General features: G+C 38.6%; 1 protein-coding gene across 1 annotated transcript; it reads left to right on the top strand.

The window, feature by feature from the left end:
- The first annotated feature begins 91 nt into the window (after positions 1–91).
- Positions 92–21,618, top strand: pfdn1 (prefoldin subunit 1). The gene is made up of 4 exons (XM_017698693.2): positions 92–176; positions 1,109–1,275; positions 2,833–2,917; positions 21,214–21,618. Exons 1-4 carry the CDS (start codon positions 144–146, stop codon positions 21,295–21,297), a joined length of 369 nt encoding a protein of 122 aa, XP_017554182.1. The 5' UTR covers positions 92–143; the 3' UTR covers positions 21,298–21,618.
- The last annotated feature ends 1,579 nt before the right edge of the window (positions 21,619–23,197 follow it).

Here is a 23,197-nt window from a genome sequence, read left to right as displayed (position 1 = left end):
CTGTAAAATATTATATATGTAAAACACCGAATGACGCCTCACTTCTTCCCTGAAACATTTCGTCGCTTCCTCGTCAACATGGCAACTCTTCAGCGGGGAGTCTTCAGCACGCATGCGCAGACGCTCCATCTGCCTTCAGCAACATGGCAGCCCCCGTAGACCTAGAGCTAAAGAAGGTAAAGCGTGGCATATAAGTGCAATGGCATATATTTTCACTTTTTGAGCGCCATGGTGGGTGACCGAGGTAGCTAAAAAAAAAAAAAGAGGACACGTTCTGAATTAGAGTCCTTGTTTGATGTAGATCTGCTATTGTAAAGAAAAGCGACTCGGCTTGAGTTGAGCGTTGCTAGCTATTGTCAAGAAACTAGCTGACTGGCAGTGTTAGATAACGTAGAGCTAATTTAGGTGATGTAGTCATTTATTTATAGGTTTTCTGTGCTTATTACTCATTTGGTAACTAGCTGTCTAGCTTCTAACCTGCATGTTGGTTTACGCAAGTTAGTAGCTGAAGTTAGCTGTTGATAGACTGTAACGGACTCGGACCGAAGCTCTAATGGCTCGCCACTCCCTCGTTACTGCGCTGCTGAAGTCTTGGAACTGGAGCTTCTCCACTCAAGTAGTGCACTCAGTGTTAGATATGGAGTTTTGTAGCTTTGGCCGAATATAAATGGGCTTCTATTAGACATTTAATGTACTGTTTTGCTTTGGTTTCGTGACCTACATAGTGCACCACGTAGGGGACTGGGAGCCGTTTGAAATTCAGCCTATGTTGTGAACGCTTATGAAGTTTGAGGTTGTTATGTTGCATTACATTTGTAGTTTGTATGGTCTGTACATGGAAACTAAGCTGCAAAATTAAATCTCCACATTTACATACAACCTGTTTAATATTAAGGGATAATGAGAGGTTTGAAAACTGTCATTTATTTCTTATGTTGTTGGTTCATAAACCCACACGGATGTTTTAAATGGATCTCACAAAGATACAAGATAAAACGTATGAAATACAAGGAAAAATATCATATGGGCCCTTTAATGTTTTGCAGTTCAATACACTTTACCAGTTAATTTCAACGCTTCCCTCAAATGTCATGTGTTTGTGCCCCAGGCCTTTGCCGAATTGCAAGCCAAAATGATCGATACACAGCAGAAGGTGAAGCTCGCAGACCTGCAGATCGAGCAGCTGAGTCGCATGAAGAAACACGCCAATCTGACTCATGTAGAGATAACGTCGCTGCCTGACAGCACTCGGATGTATGAAGGAGTAGGACGCATGTAAGTATCTCAGAAAGTGCTGTTGCCTTTGTGTATTCCGGCGTGGTACTGTGATAGGATGACACCTGTGCAACAAGTCCAGTCGTGAAATTTCCTCACTAGTAAATATTCCACAGTCAACTGTCCAACTGTACTATAACAAAGTGGAAGCGAGTGGGAAACGACATCAAGTAAGTGGTAGGCCACTTAAAGTGATAGAGCAGGGTCAGTGGATGCTGAGGCGCATAGTGCGCAGAGGTCACCAGCTTTCTACAGAGTCAATCGTTACAGGCCTCCAAACTTCATGTGACCTTCAGATTAGCTCAAGAACAGCGTAGAGAGCTGCATGTAATGGGTTTCTATGGCCGAGCAGTTGCATCCAAGCCTTGCATCGCCAAGTGCAATGCAAAGCGTCAAATACAGTGGTGTAAAGCGCTGCCACTGGACTCTAGAGCAGTGGAGGTGTGTTCTCTGGAGTGACCAATCATGCTTCTCCGTCTGATGGACGAATCTGGGTTTGGCTGTTGCCAGGAGAACGGCACTTGTCTGACTGCAATGTGCCCAGTGTAAAGTTTGGTGGAGGGGGTGTGGGGTTGTTTTTCAGGAGTTGGGCTCAGCCCCTTATTCCAGTGAAAGGAACTCTCAATGCTTCACCAGACCAGGAGATTTTGGACAATTTCATGCTTCCAGCTTTGTAGGAACAGTGTGGGGATGGCCCCTTCCTGTTCTAAAGTGACTGCACACCAGTGCACAAAGCAAGGTCCATAAAGACATGGATGAGCAAGTTTGGTGTGGAAGAACTTGAATGGCCTGCACAGAGTCCTGACCTCAACCCGATAGAACACCTTTGGGATGAAATAGAGCGGAGACTGTTAGCCAGGCCAACACCGGTCAAAAATTCCCATAAACACATTCCTAAACCTTGTGGAAAGCCTTCCCAAAGAAAATGAAGCTGTTCTAGCTGCAAAGGGTGGGCCGACATCATATTATGGATTAAGAACGGGCTGTCACTGAAGTTCATATGTGTGTGAAGGCAGACAAGAAAAAAAACTTTTGGCAATATAGTGTAAAACAGACAGCCCTCTAGAGAATTCAAGTACTTAAGGTGCTCCATTGTTGACAGAGATTTTAAATTGTGTGTAACATTAGCCCCTTACCTCACTAATGCTTTTCTGGCTGAGTGCATCACATCCTTACAGCAGTGTTCCAAAACTTAGTGTTGCTTTCCCAGAAGAATAGAGGCTGTTACTGCAGCACAAGGGGACAGATTCCCTATTAATATTCTTCAGAAATGTTGATTTCAGAAGAAGCTATGCATGAGCAGGTATCGTATATGTACAGTAGCCCCAAAAAGTAATTGGGCACATTAATTAGTTAACCATTGGTAAACTTTAATGCAGTTCTTTATAATTCTAGCACAGTTAACTTAATACATTGGTGTTAAATGTGTAAATACGTTTTGAGGGCCACTGTAGTGTTTCATACATTGCTACTGAAGGCAACCTGAAACATTTTTTTTTATAGATGTACAAGATTAACTCTCTCCATACCTCTAACCTCACTCTCCCCATTTTGTAGGTTTATCTTGCAGTCAAAAAATGAGATTAATAATCAGCTGTTGGAAAAGCAGAAGACAGCAGATGACAAGATCAAGGAGCTCGAGGTGAACAATCTCTCTTTCTCGCTTTCTCTGACGCATCCTTTCTCGCTTTCTCTCACTGGCACATACACATGGTATCTATGACTAATATCTCATTTAAGAACATTCTAGTTATCCGCTGCATATAAAAAAAGGATCCCTGCATAATTGATTGCTTGCACTTATTTGCTGACAAGTGGGGGAAACATGCGTTTTACCATGTCTTGTCATGTTCTGCTTATGTCAGAAGGCTCAGACGTGCTCTTCTATAAGACCGCAGGCTAATTTAAGGTCAGCTTCCTGTATATACCTCTTAAATTAGATTCACAAAAATTAACTGGAACCTGTTGGTTGGAATTTTGCCTGTAATAATCATTTGTGGAAATCAGAAGGAATTAGCTTTGTGCAATACTGAAAACTTTCTGTGGTTAGGTTTGGTTAAAGATCCATGAGACACACAGAGTTTTCTCTTGTTAGTCATCTTTGTTACCTGCACAGACGGTTGAATACAGTTTCGGCAATTCCAAAAAATCTTGTTGCCATTTAGAGATCTTTCTGAAATTGCAGAAGGTACTATAAATAAAATTATTTGGGTCCTGTAAGCTGGGTAACGTATTGTGCTGCCAAGTTAGCATTGAGAACGCTACAGATTAATTACAGCACTGTGTAATGGACATTAGACTTGAATAGTTTGTTTTGAGATAGACATGTTAATTCAATATAGCTTGAGAACACTTACAGTTTAGCATTCACTGTTATTGTATGCATCAACAAATTGTTTCCTAAAGGAGAGTGTGTAGAAAATTTTTGTTTATAGAACAAGTTTATTACACTTTCTATACTTGTTTATTATACAAGTATAAAAAAAATTATGTAAAAAAAAAAACAAAAACTTTTTTTATGATGGGCCAGATCAGTAGGCTTGTTTGTATCTGATACTGTTCATTCATTACAAAAGATCATGGTTCAGTTTCTTTTTAAATCATTGATCTTTTAAAATTTGTAATTCCTTTCAAAATGTAATCATCATTTATATTGTGTTGTACAACCTAGATAGAAGAATGCAGTGATTGAAAAATAAAGCTTAAAAAATGCATTAAAAATGACTTTGAGTGGAGGAGAGACTGATATTTAGACCATTGTGCTTGCCACCATGACACATTTACATTTCTGGCACTGTGTTGTTCAACAAGGTGTTGCCTAGTTACCCTTTAAGGCTAAAAACATGTTTGTTCCTGCCATTTAATCTTCTTTTTTCCATTACCACTTTTGTTGCAAGTATTTGACATGTGAAGAACAAGATCTAATTTGACAAAGTACTGATTTTTATGTTGTTTGTGACAAACCACATTTTTGAATAAGCAGGAAGTGTACATAAGTCTTTACTCTGAAAAACCCAGTCAGTAATCAGCATTTACTGTTCCAAGTAGTACTCTAGGTTTGTGCGATTACTAGGCCAAAAATCACAGTACAACCAGCAATAAGAGTGATGGAAAATGTGAGCAAGCGGAAAGCTCGGATTCTGCATGCTTTAAACTAAGATTAAGTGGGCATTGCAGAATTAAACGAAGGTGTTAATACTGTTCTTGAATGATGTTGGTACAGAGGTTAAATATTTTAAAGTTTGAATTCAATTTACATGGCTATGACGTAGCCAAATTAATGATTATTGTAGATGTTTATGTTTAGAAGAAAGTTTTATCTGCGGCTATGACTTTGAATAATAGATAAAAGTAATAGTAAGTCCTACACAGGGACACTTATGGATAAAGCAGTCCTAAGCACTTGCCCGAGGTCTGCATATGGATGGAGAATTAAAGTTTTCCATGTATGAGGCAGTGGTGTTATCCACTATGCTGTCTGTCTTTCCATACGGAGTGAAACCCTGTATTAGAGCTGAGCATTTTCACTTGATGAAAGCTGGGTGTGGAATAAAGGGAGAGGTGAAATATGCTATTATTTTTCTCAATACCAGTAAATAAACCATGTTACTTATTTATAGGCAACAATATATCAGCTGCTGATATATTGTGCACCTCTATATGTTAGTACTGTATGTAGTCAAATGCCCTCTTGTTTGGATTCTGGGTTTTTATTATTGTTGTTGTTATTATAATTGTTATGATTATTATTGTTATTGTTATTATTCTTCATTGCTTTTCCCAAAAGCAGATTTTTCAGTTGCACTACCTACGTTTTCTGAAATTCCAAACACTTGCACTGCTGGTCACTCTGTTTTTTCACATTGTTTTTAAAGTCTGCTCATGTGTTTTTTATTTCTTATTCAATTTACACATACACTGTAAATTTCACACTTGGTGCTCATGTAAAAGAGGGGCCGAAAGAGGGACCTGTGACTATTTAAAATTCCATAGGATTATTAGGAGATGGAAAAGCTTACTCGGTTTGCTTAGCCATTTCTGTGCTTGCACACATGTTGCTGTTTTATGTTGAACCGTGATTTAGCACAGTTCTATAACCTGTGGTGTCTCTATATATATATATATATATATATATATATATATATAGTTATTTAGCACTAGCAATGTCTATATATATATATATATATATATATATATATATATATATATATATATATATATATATATATATATACACATTGTAGTTTGTGTGACCTGCATATCCTCACTGCAAAGGGTCTGGTGGAAATTCTGGAACTGTCATAGTGGTATTGTGAAGGTGAACATATCACACCGTTTCTGGCATCATTACATTGGCTTCCAAGCTCTTATAGGATAAATTGTAAAGTACTGCTACTGGTTTTTAAAGCATTAGATGGATTAGCACCATTGTACATCATGTATTGTCTGTCTCTGAATACCCAATCCTTCTTTAAGATCCAGCACTAATGCCTGCTTTATGAACCAATTAATGGTTTTTAGAGCTTCAGAATCAAGGTATTCACTAATACTAATTCTCTATGCTTTTTTTCCTGACACAGTAATCTCTGTTTTGTCTGAATGCAGAAGTACATTTTGTCTCATCCAGTGATTTATGTGCTCCAAACATGGTCACAGTGAGTTTATTGGGCTGTAGTCATCTGTTGCGAGAGCCATATGTTATAGCCACCCTATGAGTTTCATACCTGCCAGTGGTGACAAAGTAACTCTGATCTTTTAAAGACCTGAATCAATCAAGGACTGCTCCAGAAAGTCTTACCCAATTTTCCCACCTGTCCAGCAGTATTCTGTGATCTACAGTGTCAAATGCAGCACTGAGATCTAGTGAAACCAAAACTTGTTTTACCCGAGTCAGTATTTGGACGATTAACAATTTTATAAGAGCAGTTTCCGTACTGTGGTGAGTTCCGAAGCCTGACTGAAATATAAAAAATTGTTGAGTTGATTGAAAATAACTTTCTCAATAAATTTAGCTACAAAAGGAAGATTCTAGACAGGTCTGTAGTTGTTTAACACAGAAGCATATGTTTTTTTAACAGTTGCTTAATGGCAGCTGTTTTTAGTGACTTTGGACAAATGCATGATAGCAGTGAGCTTTTAACTGTTTGCTGCAAATCAGTTGAGTTAAAAATAGTTTTTAAAAAGTCAGGCAATAGTATGTCATGATATAGAGTTTTTGGTCAACTGTATTTAATTGTGACCTTTATAATTACATTATTTCTGTGTTCATAGAGACGGCATATCATCGGCATATGTGATCATAGAGACGTTATTTGACTGTGTTAATGGTCAGACTAATAGGTTTGTTCACAAAAAAAGCATTAAATTCATTAAATGTCTCAGTTGAAAGGAGTTCTGGGGCTTTCTGTTTTAGAGGGTTTGTAAGTTTGTCAGTTGTGAAAAAGAGTGGGTGTTGTTGATGTTAGTGTTAATAATTTTAGAGAAATGTAGCTGTCTAGCCCTGCATAACTCAGTTAAAATTACAAAGGCTTTGTTTATAGAGGGTGCAGTGTATTTTTAGTTGAGAAGATGATAATAATAGCTGTTCCTACTAGTATTCTAAATGCTGTACTGTTAGTTTACCACTGTAGTTGTGGCAGAAATATCTGCAGTATTTTTATTGTTCTCAATACAATCATAATTTAATACTATGACATGTCAGTCTAAACCCTGAAACAGTTTTGTTGGCTCCACATGTATGCTGGGTAAATTTTGTTATTATTGCTGTTATGGTCTAATGAAAACTGCCAGCTGATGACTAATGACTCCACACACTTTATAGTCGTTCCATGATATAATTCACCACATCAGGTATTTTTCTGGTCTTTGATATTAATGAGAGGGTTGTTTACCTTAAAAACAATATTGGAGTTCTTTCGCCAACAGTAGCTTTTAATGGTGATCCTCAGGTTTGGGCCAGTCCATGCTTTGTTTAGCCTGATATGACGTCAGAAGGGTGCAGCTGGCTTTGAACTTCACTTTATCCTTCTGTCACTGAATATTTGCATTTTGTATATGACTGCTCTGTACATCTTGAGTGATTTGGCATGATGTTAAAACCTAGATCTAAGTGTTTGGTTACGTCATTGACGAGTTGTAGCTTGCTAAGCATGGGGAGAGGGGAACTTGTAACAATGAATCACGCAAACTTGGAAATTCAAATGAAATGTATATTTCCTTATCCTCTGGAATCCAGGAGGTTTTATCATAATAATATTGACTATTGCCTAATTCTACAGAGCCACAAATGTGTAAATAAATAAATACGTTTCATGTGTTATGTTAAACTCTAAGGATACATCTTTTGTTTTAGACAGTGCGTCGCAAATTATTCCGAATGTCCATGTCACTGTGATGGTACTGCTTTCTTTGTCATAGGGATACTTGAGTGATGATTTTGTGTTGTATATCAGGGATGGTTGTTTGTTGAAAGCGTTTTCATGATAAGCTTTCTCTTACATAATTAACTCATTCTTCTTCTGGTAATAGACCTGATATCTGCTGTGTTGTAAACCTCTTAAGTGTTTTATTGTTGTCAAACTCCTACACCTGCTTTGAAGCCATTGACAGTCTTTTATCATGGGTGATATTATGTGGAATAGACCATCACACATGTCACTACTTTACTCATATTCCCACTGAAACTGCGTGCAGTTGGCATGGGTAATTACAGATCCGTACAGGATATGAGGCACAGTGCAGTTGCCCAATTCACATCCATCTGTCTGTCTGGGTGGGATGGGTCATAAAACAGCAGTTTCATCATCTCTCTCCAGCTCATAGTCTGGAGCAGTAAGTGTCAGAGCTCAGTATGCACGTTTGTGCAAATATTTGCTTTTTGTGCTGCTGTGTTTGATCTGGATTGCATATGTCCATTTCCAGTATTGATTTTTGAAATGAGAATCCAGTGCCTGCAGTGTAGCTTAATTATTGAAGTGTTCTAATGTTAATATATAACACTGTATGTTAAATTAATTATAAGGACATTTTTGTTCACAAACAAAAACATTCATCAGTTAAAAAATAAGGATAAAGACTTAATCCTGAATTTATATGTGCATGCTTGATTGCAAATGATATTTCCATATGCTATACCTTGAGGTAGACCAATGAGATTTAAAAATGTGTACATGAATATTATACACATGGATATGTTCCAGCTGGCATAATGGCAGAGTAATGCAATAGTAGTGGAACTAAAGTAGTGCTAGGATTATTATGACAATAATAAAGTTCCCATGTGACACGTTTCTGAAGGTCAGTACATCCTCAGCCCTAGGTTGAATCATTATTGGCTTGATGGCCATGGAAAGACATCAACCCATGCAGTGTGTATTTGTATATGTGGATTGAAAATTGGACCTTTTAAGAAGTGACATGCAAACATGTGAGCTAGCACAGCTTTAGTTTCCTCCACCATTGTTCAGCAGACTAGTTTACACATCACTTCACAATAGGGGTGTGGGAAAAACTCTATTCTTTGATGCATCACGATGCGGACGGGTATTCTGAATCAATTCATAAATGTCAAAAATCTATTTTCTAAATATTTAATTTATAACGTTATGTTGACGGGACATAAAAGTGCAGAAATTGAATAAGTGCAGTGCCCGGGCAGTCTCTGACGGCACATAACAAAAACACACATGGATGGGCAAGAAATCCCACCTGCGCACTGTGCATTCTGAATAGATTCTGGTGCCATTGCATCCCCAGGTAAATGGTACACGTACACAGCCATTCACTTGTTGTGACAGAAAATGAGACCAGGTGACTTGTGTGCAAATGTCTGGTTCTGAAATTTGCTTGCCCATTGTAGCCGCTTTGAACAGTGGACAGGTGTTAGCACTTACTGATCTGAAGCCCGCAGCTCCATACTCAGCAGAGTGTGATGCAATGTGTATTATGAAGCATTCCTCTTATAACCATTTTTTTTAAATTCTGAGAAATGGTAGCCTTTCTTTTACTTCAGACTAGATAATGTAGCCTGTGTTGCCCTTGCACATTGATGAACCTTCTGCGCCAGACACTTAGTGGTTCATGGTTTTCTGTGGTACTCACCACTGCTAACTGGGAGATCCCCACCAATTGTCTGGCCTTAAAGATTTTGCCCTGGTCACTTGGATCTTCGTAGCCAGCCATTTCTCCAGCATCCAACATGTTCACTACAAGATCTTATTCACTTACTCTCTAAAATATGCCAGACCCTGAAATGCATGGATTGTGAGATAAAGTCAACGTTATTCACTTCATCTGTGAGTGGTCATACAGTTTTGTTTCATCAATATATGGTGTATTTAAGTTAGAATGCCCCAGGATATACTTTTGTTTGCTTCTAATGCAAAGTGACAAAAATGCACAATAAAATACGGTAGCTGTTCTGTCCCATTGTGTGGATCTGTTTACAGTTTTAGACTGAATTGGTGGTTGGCGAGTGTTAGACGTGGGCATTTTGTTAATCGTTCCTCAGTGTGCCAACATGGCAGATGCACAATGTTGTAGTTTTATGTGTGCACGCTTTGGCTCGAATGTGGTGGTGCATGTCTGGACTTGTGAGTGTGTCTGTGCTGTCGCAGGCTGTTCGGGTGTTATCCCAGGCTAGGCGATGACACCATGCTGATTGAGTGCGCGATGGCGGGCGTGGAATGCAGCTAAGGGCTTCCCTCAGTGATGAGGACACGTGATTCAGGTCGCCCTCACAGCTCACAGTGCTTTGACACAATAATGACATTTTCTTTTCTTGTCTTTAGTGCCCACCTCTGTTGACTGTGTAACCCATAGCTACCGAGGCAGCAACCGCTTAGGCAGAGGACCACAGTCAGAGCAGTCCATAATCACTCTCTGTTCATTCAGGGTTTAGGCACGTGCTGATATAATGATGGGGTTAACTTCTTGTCAGAATAGGCTGACTTGCAGACTGTTTCAGTCAAAACAAGCTTTGATGCAAGGTAGTACCTTAACTTGACCCCTGAGTCACTCTGCTGTTTGAGACGCCATTTTCTTTTTTAAGTCATGTGTACAGCGAGATGACATAGTTAACGTTTTTTCATCGGAGACACTCTGGGTACTGTATTTAGACAACACCGGAGTGCATGAGCTCATGGCTCTGGTGGCTCCTGCACTCACTTCTCCTTCCAGAGATGTGATTTATGAGGGTAACATGATGTCATCAGCATCCCAGCAGCACACTGGCCCCCTCAGATGTCCTCATGAGTGCCATGTATGAGTAATGATAAAAACTTGCTGCTGATTCTTTTCTGAGCTCATTATTGGCTCAGGATGTAGGTGGGCCCTTGGCCCACTGTATAGGAGGAGCTGAGTTTGATGACAGGGCTCCTAATGGCCTGGCAGCTCCCGTTCTTCATCCTGGAGAGGTCATTGTTTGCTGTTTTTCACAAGGAAAGATTGAGAGATGGCTGTTATTAATACTCTGAGGCAAAAGGTGGTAGACAGGCTGAAAGATTAGTTGCAAGGCTTGGGTGTCAACATGTGAGCTTGGGGACAAATGTCCCTACAAAGCACTTTGATGCTTATTGCTCCTCTTTGACATTCGATAGATGTCTTCACACACTGTGCCTTTAGCAGAGTATTCAGTGTCTCTGCGGCACATGTTTGAACAACATTGTGGCACAGATAACAGATCCTTTTGTCCTCTTTTTAGGAATCCAGCAAAGAGATCTGCAATCTGCTTGGCAATAGACTTTTGATTTGGATGTGGATGCATGCATGCATTGCTTTTCATCCAGTGGTTCTTTATTTGGCCATTTGCTGAAACAAGTGGTTAAAACCTCTGGCCTGCCAGTGGTGTTAGATGTTTCTCAGTGATTCTCTCACTTTCATATAACAATATGGTAAAACCCAGTGGTAGAGATGCAAATTTTAGTAATTCTTTTGAGCAATAACCGTTCGTCATTAGATCTGACAACCCCCAAAAAAGGACACAACCCATCAAAATATCAGTTAAAAAACTGTTACAGTTCTAAAAGCTCATTGGCTGAGCCATTGTGTAATTACCTGATGCACACTTAGGAGTGCATATATCATCTGAATTCTGTATTAATGCACAAAAATATTAAAATGTGTTCCTTGTATGGACTGTACAATGTAGGACTGGTAAGAGTTGACAAGCATAAGTGTGTGTATATGAAGTAAGTAGTGCAAAAATATATTAAGCATACCCTGTGTAACAACCTGGTTTTGTTAAAATTGGGGATCTGACACTATTTTTAGCTGTTAACTAATTAATCCTAATTAACCCCCCTAAGCAATTGAATATAAATATGGGTACTATTTGATTATTAGAATGAATTATGAGAAGATTAATTTGAACTCTTGATGATTACAATTTGAGGACTATTAGAGATGGCGCATTATTTTTGTCCAAACCTGGATTTCTTGAACTTTGGACCGGGTTCTAGTAATCAATTTCTTATCCAACACTTCATGAGTAGAATCAGCTGTAAAGGCAGGGACAGCACGAAACTATACTTTTCAGGAGTCTTGTAAAACTGGCATTGAGACTGACTGACTGACTGACTGACTGACTGACTGACTTAATTACCAAACCTCATACCAGTTTGACAGTAAGAATGAAAGAGAAATGTTCTTCTTTCTGGCCCTCTAAAAGCCAGGACCTCATTTTTATTTTGTTGTGTCTTATGTAATATTACCCTAGTTAACTGTAACCAGGGATGTATGATATTAACGTGCAATGTTCAATAAAGCTGTCAAATATCTTGATGACTATATGAGAAGTGTAAATTATTCTTAAATAATTAAAATTAATATGCCTCTGACTGGATGTGATGAAGGTGTAGGCCTTTACTGTTGTGTAAATAATAACTGAGCTGTGCACATCTGTGTTTTGTGAAATGAAACTGTTACTCATCCCACATGTGGGAGAGCAGGGTTCAGTCTCATCACAGAGGAGCACTGATTAGGCTTCCAACAGTTTGTGCCGGTACTTCATGTGTGAGGCAATTTATTCTGTCATCACATCTCTTAACAATGTGTATACTGTGGAAACTCATATCACAATAATGATTAAAAAAACAGTATATCATACAACCATAATTGAAGCTACTATTTCGCCACTATGTCCCGCTGAGAGTATACCCGTCATATTCCTGTTGATGATGGTTCAGATTTGCTTTTAACTGACCCAGTAATGCTGTTAGTCACTGAGTGATTCTGGTGGTATTCGCTGTAGCTCAGGTCTTCTCAGAATGGACTCCTCTGCCTTCAACAGGGGAAAACAAACAACAAAAGGTTCATTTAGAGCGAGATCTGTGCAGTCTATCTGCCCTGTCATCTGCGCACTGACTGAAGTCTCTATGGGCGGCTATTGCTCCTGTAAGAGGGCCCATTGAGGCCACAACAATGAGAGGCTCTGCAGCCTGACTCACCGATAGTCAACCACTGAGAGAGAAGTACAGGCCTACTCTTTGTGCCTCCTTCTGCATTGTTCTGTGAAGGTCAGCCTTATAAGGTATCATTATCTCCAAGGACGATAGTGTTTCCTCAGCGCAACATGTTTAGGCAAGTGGGAATCCCCATTAACCTTGTAAAGTAGTACCTTGTCCTACAAAATTATTAGCACTGTTACCCACACCTCTGCAAATTCTTAAGGAGTCATTAGGTGTCATTAGGAAATCTTCAGTGGTCATCCATGGCTTGATGTTTCATAGGTGTGTAAATATGCAGTGGTCTACAGCCCAAACATTCTTGGCTGCAGAAGTTGGCTACATCCTTGGCTCAACAATTCTCAAATAGGTAGTTAGATGCCATCTCAGTGCCAACAATTGACTTACTTGTAATTGACTTACATTAAAAGTATGCTTTTTCTTCTTCTGTAAAGTTATCATTTTGGAGATTTTGTACCAACAGCAGCACATGGAGTTCTCAGAACACCTCTTAGACTCCGAGCTCAGTCTGTAGTAAGGTAAGACAAAAGTAGAACTTTTTGGCAAGACATTTGAGATGCATTTAGTTATGTCATGCAGTAAAGAGCCTAATCCCCATTGTGCAGTTTGGTGGTGGATCTGTGCTGTTATAAGGCTAAAACACTTCCAACGGCCCCAGGAATCCTTTTGGCATATTAGATGTAATCAGCTCCATCAAGTGGCATTATTCAGCAGAACCAAGGATTCAAAGCATAATTCAAAGGCCCAATCCCATTTCTTTTTTTTTAACCCCTATGTTTCGATTGTCACGCAATTATTCACCAGCATCTTGTTTGAGTTTTCCTGTTCCACCTTAAATGGTGCAGCAGTTGCATTCTGGCGCTTCAGGTGTCAATACTGCTAGACTTTAAGATGGAACAGGAAAGTTAGCTAGCTAGCTACCGATACATTAGCATGCTATTAGCATTTAATGCTTGTTATGAAGAAAATGACCGTGATAGGTTGAAACGACTTTAAACTAAGATAATACAGTGGTTATTGTAATTTTTCTGTCTGAGAAAATACTTACATTTGTGTATTTCTTTGGTCGCTCGCGCAGCCGTCTTGTCAGTTTTTCTTTTTTTTTTCCTCATAAAACACTCGGAGTGTGCCTCTGAAAAACCTCCGTTTGGAGGGTCATGTAGGCCTAACACTTCACCCTACCGCTCGATTGCAACAAAATTTGGGATATCTTAACCTAGACATGAAGACGCAAAACAGAGGGCTAAGTGGTAGGGGCAAGGACTGAAATGGGATTGGGCCAAAATTATTACAGAAATACTTTTTTTTTATAGTCCTTTTTATTGCTTATCTTTACCAATGGTTCCAGTTACTTTGAAGTGCACTGTATGTAATATTGGATCACTGCATACACGTTGATTTAGCATACCCGTGTGCCTTCGTTTCTCATATTGTGTAATAGTTTGATCACGTTAGAGTTCAATGTTTAGGCCACTTGAATGTTGGACTTGGGTTGAATGTTGTTTGATTAATAATGACTGAGAGGAGCACTGGCTGCTCTAGATATGTCACATTCATGGAATGAAATGATGTTATTCACTCTTTTTTTTCTTATCTAAAATATTTTTTTCTGAATGGTGCTGGTTGATAGACGCTGCCTCTTAGCTCTATGAGGACATTCACTGTGGAGAGAGGCATACACACTTTCTGTGGAAGAGGGACAAAGATAGAATTCTTGTCAGTCAAAAGATCACTTGTTTTGCAATCTGTAGGAGTGCTTCTCTCTATTAGTTGAGTCTTTATTTTTGCTAGAATGTATGTCTTAATTTGGAGTTTTAGCATGAATGTAAAGGGTTTTGCTTTTGCATGAAGATGAATTTGGTGTCTTTTTATTTTCATTTCACATTTCAGTTCATATTTTCTACATTGATTTTTCTCTTTTGGTGATGGAATGGTTCAGACAGTGACTGAGCCGACTTTGCCAACCCTTGACTTCTGCTTTAGCTAATGGGCAGTGATGAGCAACGATGGCTGTTTAAGATCAAAACCTGCTCCGTCTTTCAGTTCTGAGAACTTGTTAGAATACACACCTGGCTGCTAAATAAAGTCTATAAAAATGAGATGGTTGAATGAAATACATTACTGTACAAAAGTCAGTGACCACCTTAATTTATTTCATGTACAGCCAAAAAGACCATTACATACAAATCATTCATTTTTCAGTGTCAGTACAAACAACAGAAAACATATGACAGATTTTTTTCCTTCTTTTAATACTTATCCATAAGTAGTCCACCCTTTGTCAGCTTTTATTGTTTTCAGTTGACTTGTTTTCAGTTTTTCCTTGCAAAATTGTTTGAAATCCCGTTTTTTTCTGGAATTTTATTCATTTATTTATTTTTGGAACTTCGGTTTGGAAAATCTTTTTTTTTCTTGTCATCATTATTATTATTATTATTATTATTATTATTATTATTATTATTATCATCTTTTGACTTTCCTATTTCTTTTACATGCAGATTATAACTGATCTCTTCAGAAATATATCCTTAAAAATGTATGACTTGTACATAATGGTCATTTTAACCTGAAATTAAATAAATAATAAATGAAGGGTGATTTCAGAGAGCGGTACTGGATGTGTTTAAGGTAAGGCCAACTATTTCCTTTGCTTCAACCATTGTTTTTTACCCAAAGATATATAACTAAATTAGGTGACATTAACTCTTTGTGTGTACTTCTATAACGGAACAAAGAATTGCACGGATTAAAAATCAGCATCAGATTTTATAAGGTATATTCACACTTACACACATGTGTAAGACATGCTTTTCTGGTAGTAATATCATAAATAATAATTAATCTGTCAAACCACTACATCTGGACGTAGAAAAAAATCAATAATTAACGTTTGACCTTTGATTGTCTAAGTCAATATTGAGTTCATAATGTTCGTGACTCAGTATGTAACTCCATATGTCATTCAATATGCGATTCTACTTTGCCTTTAGTAACAGGTAGTGTTTGCTTGATGCTGCCATCATCTGTTGGTGTATTTGCAGCCAGTGGATATGGCGTTTGTTGTCTGAGACCAGTAAAAACTGCAGTGAATCGTCTCACAAAGTTTGAAAGCAGATTATGGGCCTGCTTTTTTTGAGCATCACTTCTGATATCCATCACTCCTGTAATATTGCACACTTAGTTTTTTGTGCTTTCTGTGAGCTACGTCTTTCACTTCTTTAAATCTGCTTTCTCTTCTCCTGACTTGCGAAGTATTTAGAATCAAATGCGTCTATAGACCTAGTGTTGCGATATCCCTTGCCTGAGAGGAAATCCGGGACTTTCGTTATGTTCTTTGCTCTAGTTCTGTATGAAGCTTTGAGGGGTTCAGGAACTGAATTGTAAAAAATCAGGACACTGAAAGCAGTACCTGTTAAAAATGAGAAAAACAACATAAAATAAAAAAAAAGGATGGGTCCTCTGGCTCCAGCCTGCTTTTACAAAGTTACAAAAAGCCTTTGTGTTACTGTTTTGGTAGGTTATGTTTGCTTAAAAGATCTTTGTCTTGGTAAAATAGGATGATTTGTAAAACAAAACCGCTATACATGTAACTGAGTAAATGATTGCTGTTTTTTGTGCTTGACTACAAAATTAGCTAGTAAATTCCCCTCCCTAGTCTGATCTAGCTAAGCTGTATTTCTCTCAATTTCAGGGGTCAGGGCAGCAACAAACACGCTTGATTTAACTTTCTAATGTATAATTATAGCACCCAAAGATTTTATGTTGTAAGTTCAGTTAGCTTGTTTTTTTTTTCCATTTATGTATAACAAGGTCAAAACACAGTAAGCTATAACAGAGATGAAGCTGTAGCTTAATATGCACAGCATGTGTTCAGTAATAGTAAGATAAGATCACGCGACATCAAGTTTTTATCCAAGGACATTTGGAAGTTCAGACTTGTACAAATGTCACAAAACTTTTTATTGTTGGACCATTTTGAGGAAATATGAACCAAGTGATTAGAGTAAAAAAAAAAAGTAAAGATAATGGTTATACATAGAATTATGGCAATGAATCACTGAAAATCATAAATGATCACTTGTGTTGTTAAGTGGTCTCCATGCTGGAAAAGCTGTTGTGTATGTACACTATATTTTCAAAAGTATTCACTCACCCATCCAAACCATTGAAACCAGGTGTTCTATTCACTTCCATGGCCACACGAAAAACCAAGCACCTAGGCCTTCTACAAACATTAATGAAACAATGGGTTGCTCTCAGGAGCTCAGTGAATTCCAGCGTGGTGCCGTGATAGGATGCCACCTGTGCAACAAGTCCAGTCGTGAAATTTCCTCGCTAGTAAGTATTCCACAGTCAAATGTCAGTGGTATTATACCAAAGGGGAAGCGATTGGGAACGACTGCAACTCAGCCAAGAAGTGGTAGGCCACATAAAATGACAGCGGGGTCAGAGGATGCTGAGGCACATAGCGCGCAGAGATCGCCAAGTTTCTGCAGAGTCCATCGTTACAGACCTCCAGACTTCATGTGGCCTTCAGATTAGCTCAAGACCAGCGCGAAGAGCTTCATGGAATGGGTTTCTAAGGCTGAGCAGCTGCATCCAAGCCTAACATCACCAAGCACAATGCAAAGCGTTAAATGTAGTAGTGGGAAACACCACCACTAGATGCTGGAGCAGTGGAGACGTGTTCTCTGAAGTGATGAATCATGCTTCTCCGTCTAGCAATCTGATGGATGAGTCTGGGTTTGGCGGTTGCCAGGAGAACAGTCTGACTGCATTGTGCCAAGTGTAAAGTTTGGTGGAGGGGGGGTTATGGTATGGGGTTGTTTTTAAGGTGTTGGGCTCGGCCCCTTAGTTGCAGCGAAAGGACCTCTTAATGCTTCCGCAGATCATGAGATTTTGGTCAATTTCATGCTCCCAACTTTGTGGAAACAGTTTGGGGATGGACACTTCCTGTTCCAACATGACTATTCACCAGTGCACAAAGCAAGGTCCATAAAAACATTGCTGAGCTAGTTTAGTTTGGAAGAACTTGACTGGCCTGACCTCAACCCAACAGAACACCTTTGGGATGAATTAGAGTAGAGACAGGCTTCCTCATCCAACATTAGTGTCTGACCTCACAAATGCTCTTCTGGAAGAATGGTCAGATATTCTCAAACACTTTCATAAACCTTGTTGAAAGCCTTGCCAGAAAGGTTGAAGCTGTTATAGCTGCAAACGGTATGCTGACATCATATTAAACCCCATGGATTATTATTATTATTATTAAGTGACCCTTATTAGTCCCACAACGGGGAAATTTCACCTCCGCATTTAACCCATCTGTGAAGTGAAACACCACATACACTCTAGTGAGCACACACACACACTAGGGGGCAGTGAGCACACTTGCCCAGGGCAGCCCAATCCGCAGCGCCCGGGGAGCAGTTGGGGGTTAGGTGTCTTGCTCAAGGACACCTCAGTCATGTGCTGTCGGCTCTGGGGATCGAACCGGCGACCTTCCGGTCACAAGGCTGGATCCCTAACCTCCAGCCCACGACTGCCCCGACAATGGGATGGGATGACACTCAAGTTCATATGCGTGTGAAGGCAGACCAGCGAATACCTTTGGGAATATAGTGCAGTTCTTTAAAGAATCTTTTAAAAATGGCTGTGCCTGGCATAAAACAGGGTTCTGTGATTATTGGTTTTATGCAGAACCTTTTTTATTAACAATGTAAGGAAACCAGCCCCAGATGTACTCCAGTCGTCCATCCAGTTGTTCACAGTGACCTTTTATAGATAAGCAGCTTTTCTGAACCTGTCTGTAATAACAGGGTGGAATGTGTACTATGGGGAGATACCAGTTTTTGTTTTAAGTGTGATCAAGCTTGCAGAGAGCAAATTTCCCTCTGAAGGTGACTTCAAATAACAAACAGTTGTTGATAAATCAGAAAAGATTTTTTTGTCATGACCTACCTTCTTTTTCCAAAACAAGCTGGCATGTAGCTACAAGAACTCCATTGACTTCATTTCGTCTGTGTCTCTCTCACACACACACGCGTTGCTCTGTTGGTGAACAGGATCAACAAGGTGCTAAAATTATATCTTCCCTTCAATGAACAATGGCTGTAAACACTTTATCTGATGACATTTCAGCAATAACGTTAAGACTTGGGCTTTTTGCATAATTGGTGTAGCCTTTGTTTTTTCCCTGTTGTTACAGCAGCAGAAAAATTCTTTGAGTTTAGTGTCAAGGAAACTTGGCTGTTTAACATATCCACATAATTGAATTCCTCATTACATGCAGCAGCAAACAATGAATAAAGAAGCTTTTGGGGTTGTGGTGTAAATATTATGTATGTACCCATTTCTTTGTGTGCATCCACAAAAGCTTAAATTTATGTTTCCTGTGAACCGACTACAAGCATGCATAGATATATTGACTATAGCCAGGAGGCATAAGAAGAGTGTAGCTCTCAACCTTGAATGTGTGGGCTGTTTAATGACTGCCAGCATGTTAACCAAATATGGGACTGTTACATTTAGTGAGGATTCAGGTGCAGGAGTAAACTGTTTAAAGTTTAAAGCAGGGTTGCACAATAATTTCAGAATTGTATCAGTAGCAGCAAAAAATTGCTAAAAAAAAATAAAATATTGCCATCAGACAGATGTTTAGATTTGACTGATAAACCAATATTCGACAATTTTATTGAACTTGGCCTGAGGTTCTCGATGTATCTATTAAACATGAAGGCCCACAGGCAAACAAAACTCAACTTTTTTGCTTAAATATTTTGGAGATGGTTTCAAAGCAAGATGCTTATGAACATAAACAAATTAGGCTAATGTAACCTTGACTGGAGCAGGGAGCATATTTTTGTTTCTAGGCAAGGGACAAAAATTGACTAAACTAAGTTTTTCCACTGATTTTTATGACACTATGGACACTTACCCCCACCACCCCATCCTCCACACCCTGTTTATGTTTTGGCTTTGGGAGATATGCACATGAAAAGTGTCAGGTACTGGCATCAGCCCACAACTCTCATACACACAAAGTGGAGCAGAAGCCCAGAGAGAAGTTTCTCAAAGATATTACTCATGCTTTGTGCAATTGGTTTTGGTGATGTAAGTGATGCAGTACATGTGGTCAAAGTACTTGCGAGACAGAGACCACCTGCAACGTGTTAGTGTGTGAATTCTTATAACATTTGTTGCAAGGTTTCAGGTAGCAGCCTGTTTCCCAACACCACTGTACCTCATGCGTTCACTCAGCTCCTAGTCAGGCATACAGGTGGGATGATCACATTCTGACACATCCCCTCCACATTTTCTCCTCATTATTTAGCTTGCCTTCACAGAAGACCTAAAACAGTTCCTATTAGTTCATTCTTTAGCTGAAAAGAGGAAATGATTTACACCACATCCAATTCATTAACATGCCTTAATAATGAGAAATAATCAGACTTCTGCAGTTATCTGATTATTAATTTCTTAGAACAGGTTAAGGCTTAGAAATCTGATGTAAATATTTGAAAAACCGAGAACTTGGTGGCAACAGAATGCTTTTGGTGTTGAAATCAAATACAAGCTTGAATAAATGAAGAATTTAAATATTCTACATCTTCTGGTTGGTGTATAATCATATTTTTTGCTAGTGGTGATGTTTAAGAAAGAAACCGCAGCATGACATTTGAAGTTTACGTTACATTTATGTTGTATCTTATTTTGTGAGTTTGTTGGCTGGTTGGTTGCAAAGCAGAAATCTGAATACTGCCAGATTCATGTTGATCTGGAGTTTCCCATTATGTAATTACCCGAGTGCATGTAAACGCTTATTGGTTTGGCTTCCAACTACTGATTCACCACTTGATGAATGTTTATATGTGTGACTTTAAAAGAAAAAATTTTAATCTGAAATGTAAACAACTCATTAGTCGTGAGTCACAAGGCGCATTCATGTATTTTCAGGACACAAATATACTCACTTTGTAAGAAAACCAGAAAAAAACAGGGCTTGCTTGTTTTTGTCTGGACCTACATCATGATTTGCCGAGTGGTCCTGATCTTTCAAAACCATTTTGGTTGCTGCAGTGAAGGTTAGAATTAGGTTCACACTTCGAATTAGGTTAGACTTCAAAAATTCTGATCATGTGTACTCTAGCCTTTAAATGTTTGAAATCACATGTCATATTAAATGCTGCAGTTCAGTTTCAAGATGTGTATTCAGTGTTTCATAGGTTTTGAATATTGAGTAATAAATTATATACTGTAACTATTTATTTATAGTATTTTCTTGATAAGTTGTAACCCTGAAATTTGTCACTGCATTTTAAATGAAATTGTATGCAAAAATGCCTCTGGGCTCTCCTGGTTAAATTGCTGATATTCTAAGTGAAAATAAGTTAACAATTCATTCATTCTAACTTGGTCGTTAGCTGCTGTTGTTTGGTGTCATTTGAGGGCATAATTGCTTGTGTTCTCTTTGCAGCAAAAGAAGACATATCTGGAGCGCAGTGTGAAGGACGCAGAGGACAACATCAGAGAAATGTTAATGTCCAGGCGGGCCCAATAAACCTCAAACACGCATACACACAGAGCTCTCTATTTTCACCTTTACACACCATGCTACTGGTTTATATGTTTTGCATATATCTGGAGATACACAAGTACCTCCAGGAACAGAACACAGATCATTGTTCTTCAGAATGAAGCCAGTGTGACTGGACGAGAATGGGTGTGATGTTTAGGTCAGTTGTATTAGCCATTGCTGTCTGTATGATCTGACTGTTCTGGAACACTTTATGTCATGAACTCTGTTTCCTTTTACACCGTGTTGTAAATGTGCTTTATTTATCCTGGCATTAGTGTGTATTAAAGGTAAATGTTGAAATGACTTCTGCAGTTTGCCTTGTGTGTTTCATTGACTGTGTGTGTGACAGACAGTAATTTAGATAGTATCAGTGCTGTGTAATGAATTGACCAACGTTTACTGTCTGTGACATGTTTGTTTTGGGGAATTTCTGTTTGTGCTTTTTATATAAATGGTTTCCTGTTGTGTCCTTTCCAGCCTCCTGTCCGCCCAGCCCCTCTCTTCCTCTCTCTCTCTGTCTCCCTCCCTCTCTCCCTTTCCATTCTGCTTCCTTTCCCTCTCCTCTGCCCATCTCCATACGGAACTTCTATAATTTGCAAAATAGTCTCATTGTGACGTCACAGACACATTTCGGCACAGTCTTCCACATTTACATATACATGCTTACGTATACACACCTACTTCATGATTCAGAAGTTCTGAATCATGTTTTTCAGTATAAACCATTTTTGCAGTTACTTGTGTATCTCTGATTGTTATGCTTCTACTTGTTTTAGATGTGTCTAGAATGATGACCAGAGCTGCAGAATCAGTAATGACCGAGAAAGCTGTATGTCATTGAGAATGAAGTTATAATAAAATTAACATCCAAAATGCCTTGTGCTTAAATTGGTAATCAAATATATCAAACACATATACACAATATAATTTATGAACTTTTTGGTGTTCCCTAAGAATTTGAACTGTTAAATAAGACATCTTAAAATATATAGTATAGCTAATAGTATTTCACCATCTTAAAGTGTATATAGTATAGCTTAATGTATTTTAATCTACACTGTATAAGTTATTGGAAATTGTGTTTGTGTTTTCGACACTTTTTTAAAAATAATATGAAGTGGTCATTTGTCTCTTTTACATTGTGTCAAAATGATTAAGTGTGCATGTGTCAATAGGTGTGTGTGTGTGTGTGTGTGTGTATATATCACATGGGTAAACCTCTTGTCTAGTTCAGCTAATCAGTACTTCATTAAATGAAATCAGGTGTGATGGTGATTTTAACAAATTTGTGTGAACCAGAGTTTACAGCTCATAAAATATATCCTAATTTTTTGAAAGCAAAGCTGTTACTTTGTACTGCGTTCATGTTTATTCATATTTTTCTGATGTTACATATCGTTTTACAGGCTAAAAAAAAATTAGTCACAGTTAACTGCTGCACCATATCCCAAACTTCATGTGCCTTTTTTTTTAAGAATACCCAGCCTGTTTATTATCTCTCGTTTATTCATCCTCTCTCCTTGTCCTTGGCTTTTCCCTTTGTGTCAGATCTGCTCATAATTTTCTTATGTACATGGATGCTATTCTTCCTCTCTCCACTAAGTTTTCCTTTCTTTTCTCCAGATGCTCTGAAACTATAAGTGTGTGGGTGGGTGTGTGTCTCAGTCTTCACTTTGTACACATGCGAGCACAGCATGTAGATACACATCCATCTACAGCAGGAATGTATTCTGAGTATAATATTTTGTAATAGAGTGAGGTCATCTCCATCCCACCCTATGAGGCACTCCATGGTTTTTGCTTTCAGACTCTGCAGCATGTTCTCTTTACATTGTAATTACATTAGATCCCGGCTGCTAAGAGGTTTGAACTCCCCTTGATT

The sequence above is a fragment of the Pygocentrus nattereri genome, chromosome 16, assembly GCF_015220715.1.
Source record: "Pygocentrus nattereri isolate fPygNat1 chromosome 16, fPygNat1.pri, whole genome shotgun sequence".
NCBI lineage: Eukaryota > Metazoa > Chordata > Actinopteri > Characiformes > Serrasalmidae > Pygocentrus > Pygocentrus nattereri.
This window is presented reverse-complemented; position numbering and strand designations above follow the sequence as displayed.

What these genes read in the sequence shown, in the direction of transcription:
- pfdn1 (XM_017698693.2), top strand. Translation starts at nt 144, where the DNA reads ATGGCAGCCCCCGTAGACCTAGAGCTAAAGAAG. An exon ending in TATGAAGGAGTAGGACGCAT is followed by an intron (nt 1,276 to 2,832) that starts GTAAGTATCTCA and finishes CCCATTTTGTAG; the next exon opens with GTTTATCTTGCAGTCAAAAA. An exon ending in ACAAGATCAAGGAGCTCGAG is followed by an intron (nt 2,918 to 21,213) that starts GTGAACAATCTC and finishes TTCTCTTTGCAG; the next exon opens with CAAAAGAAGACATATCTGGA.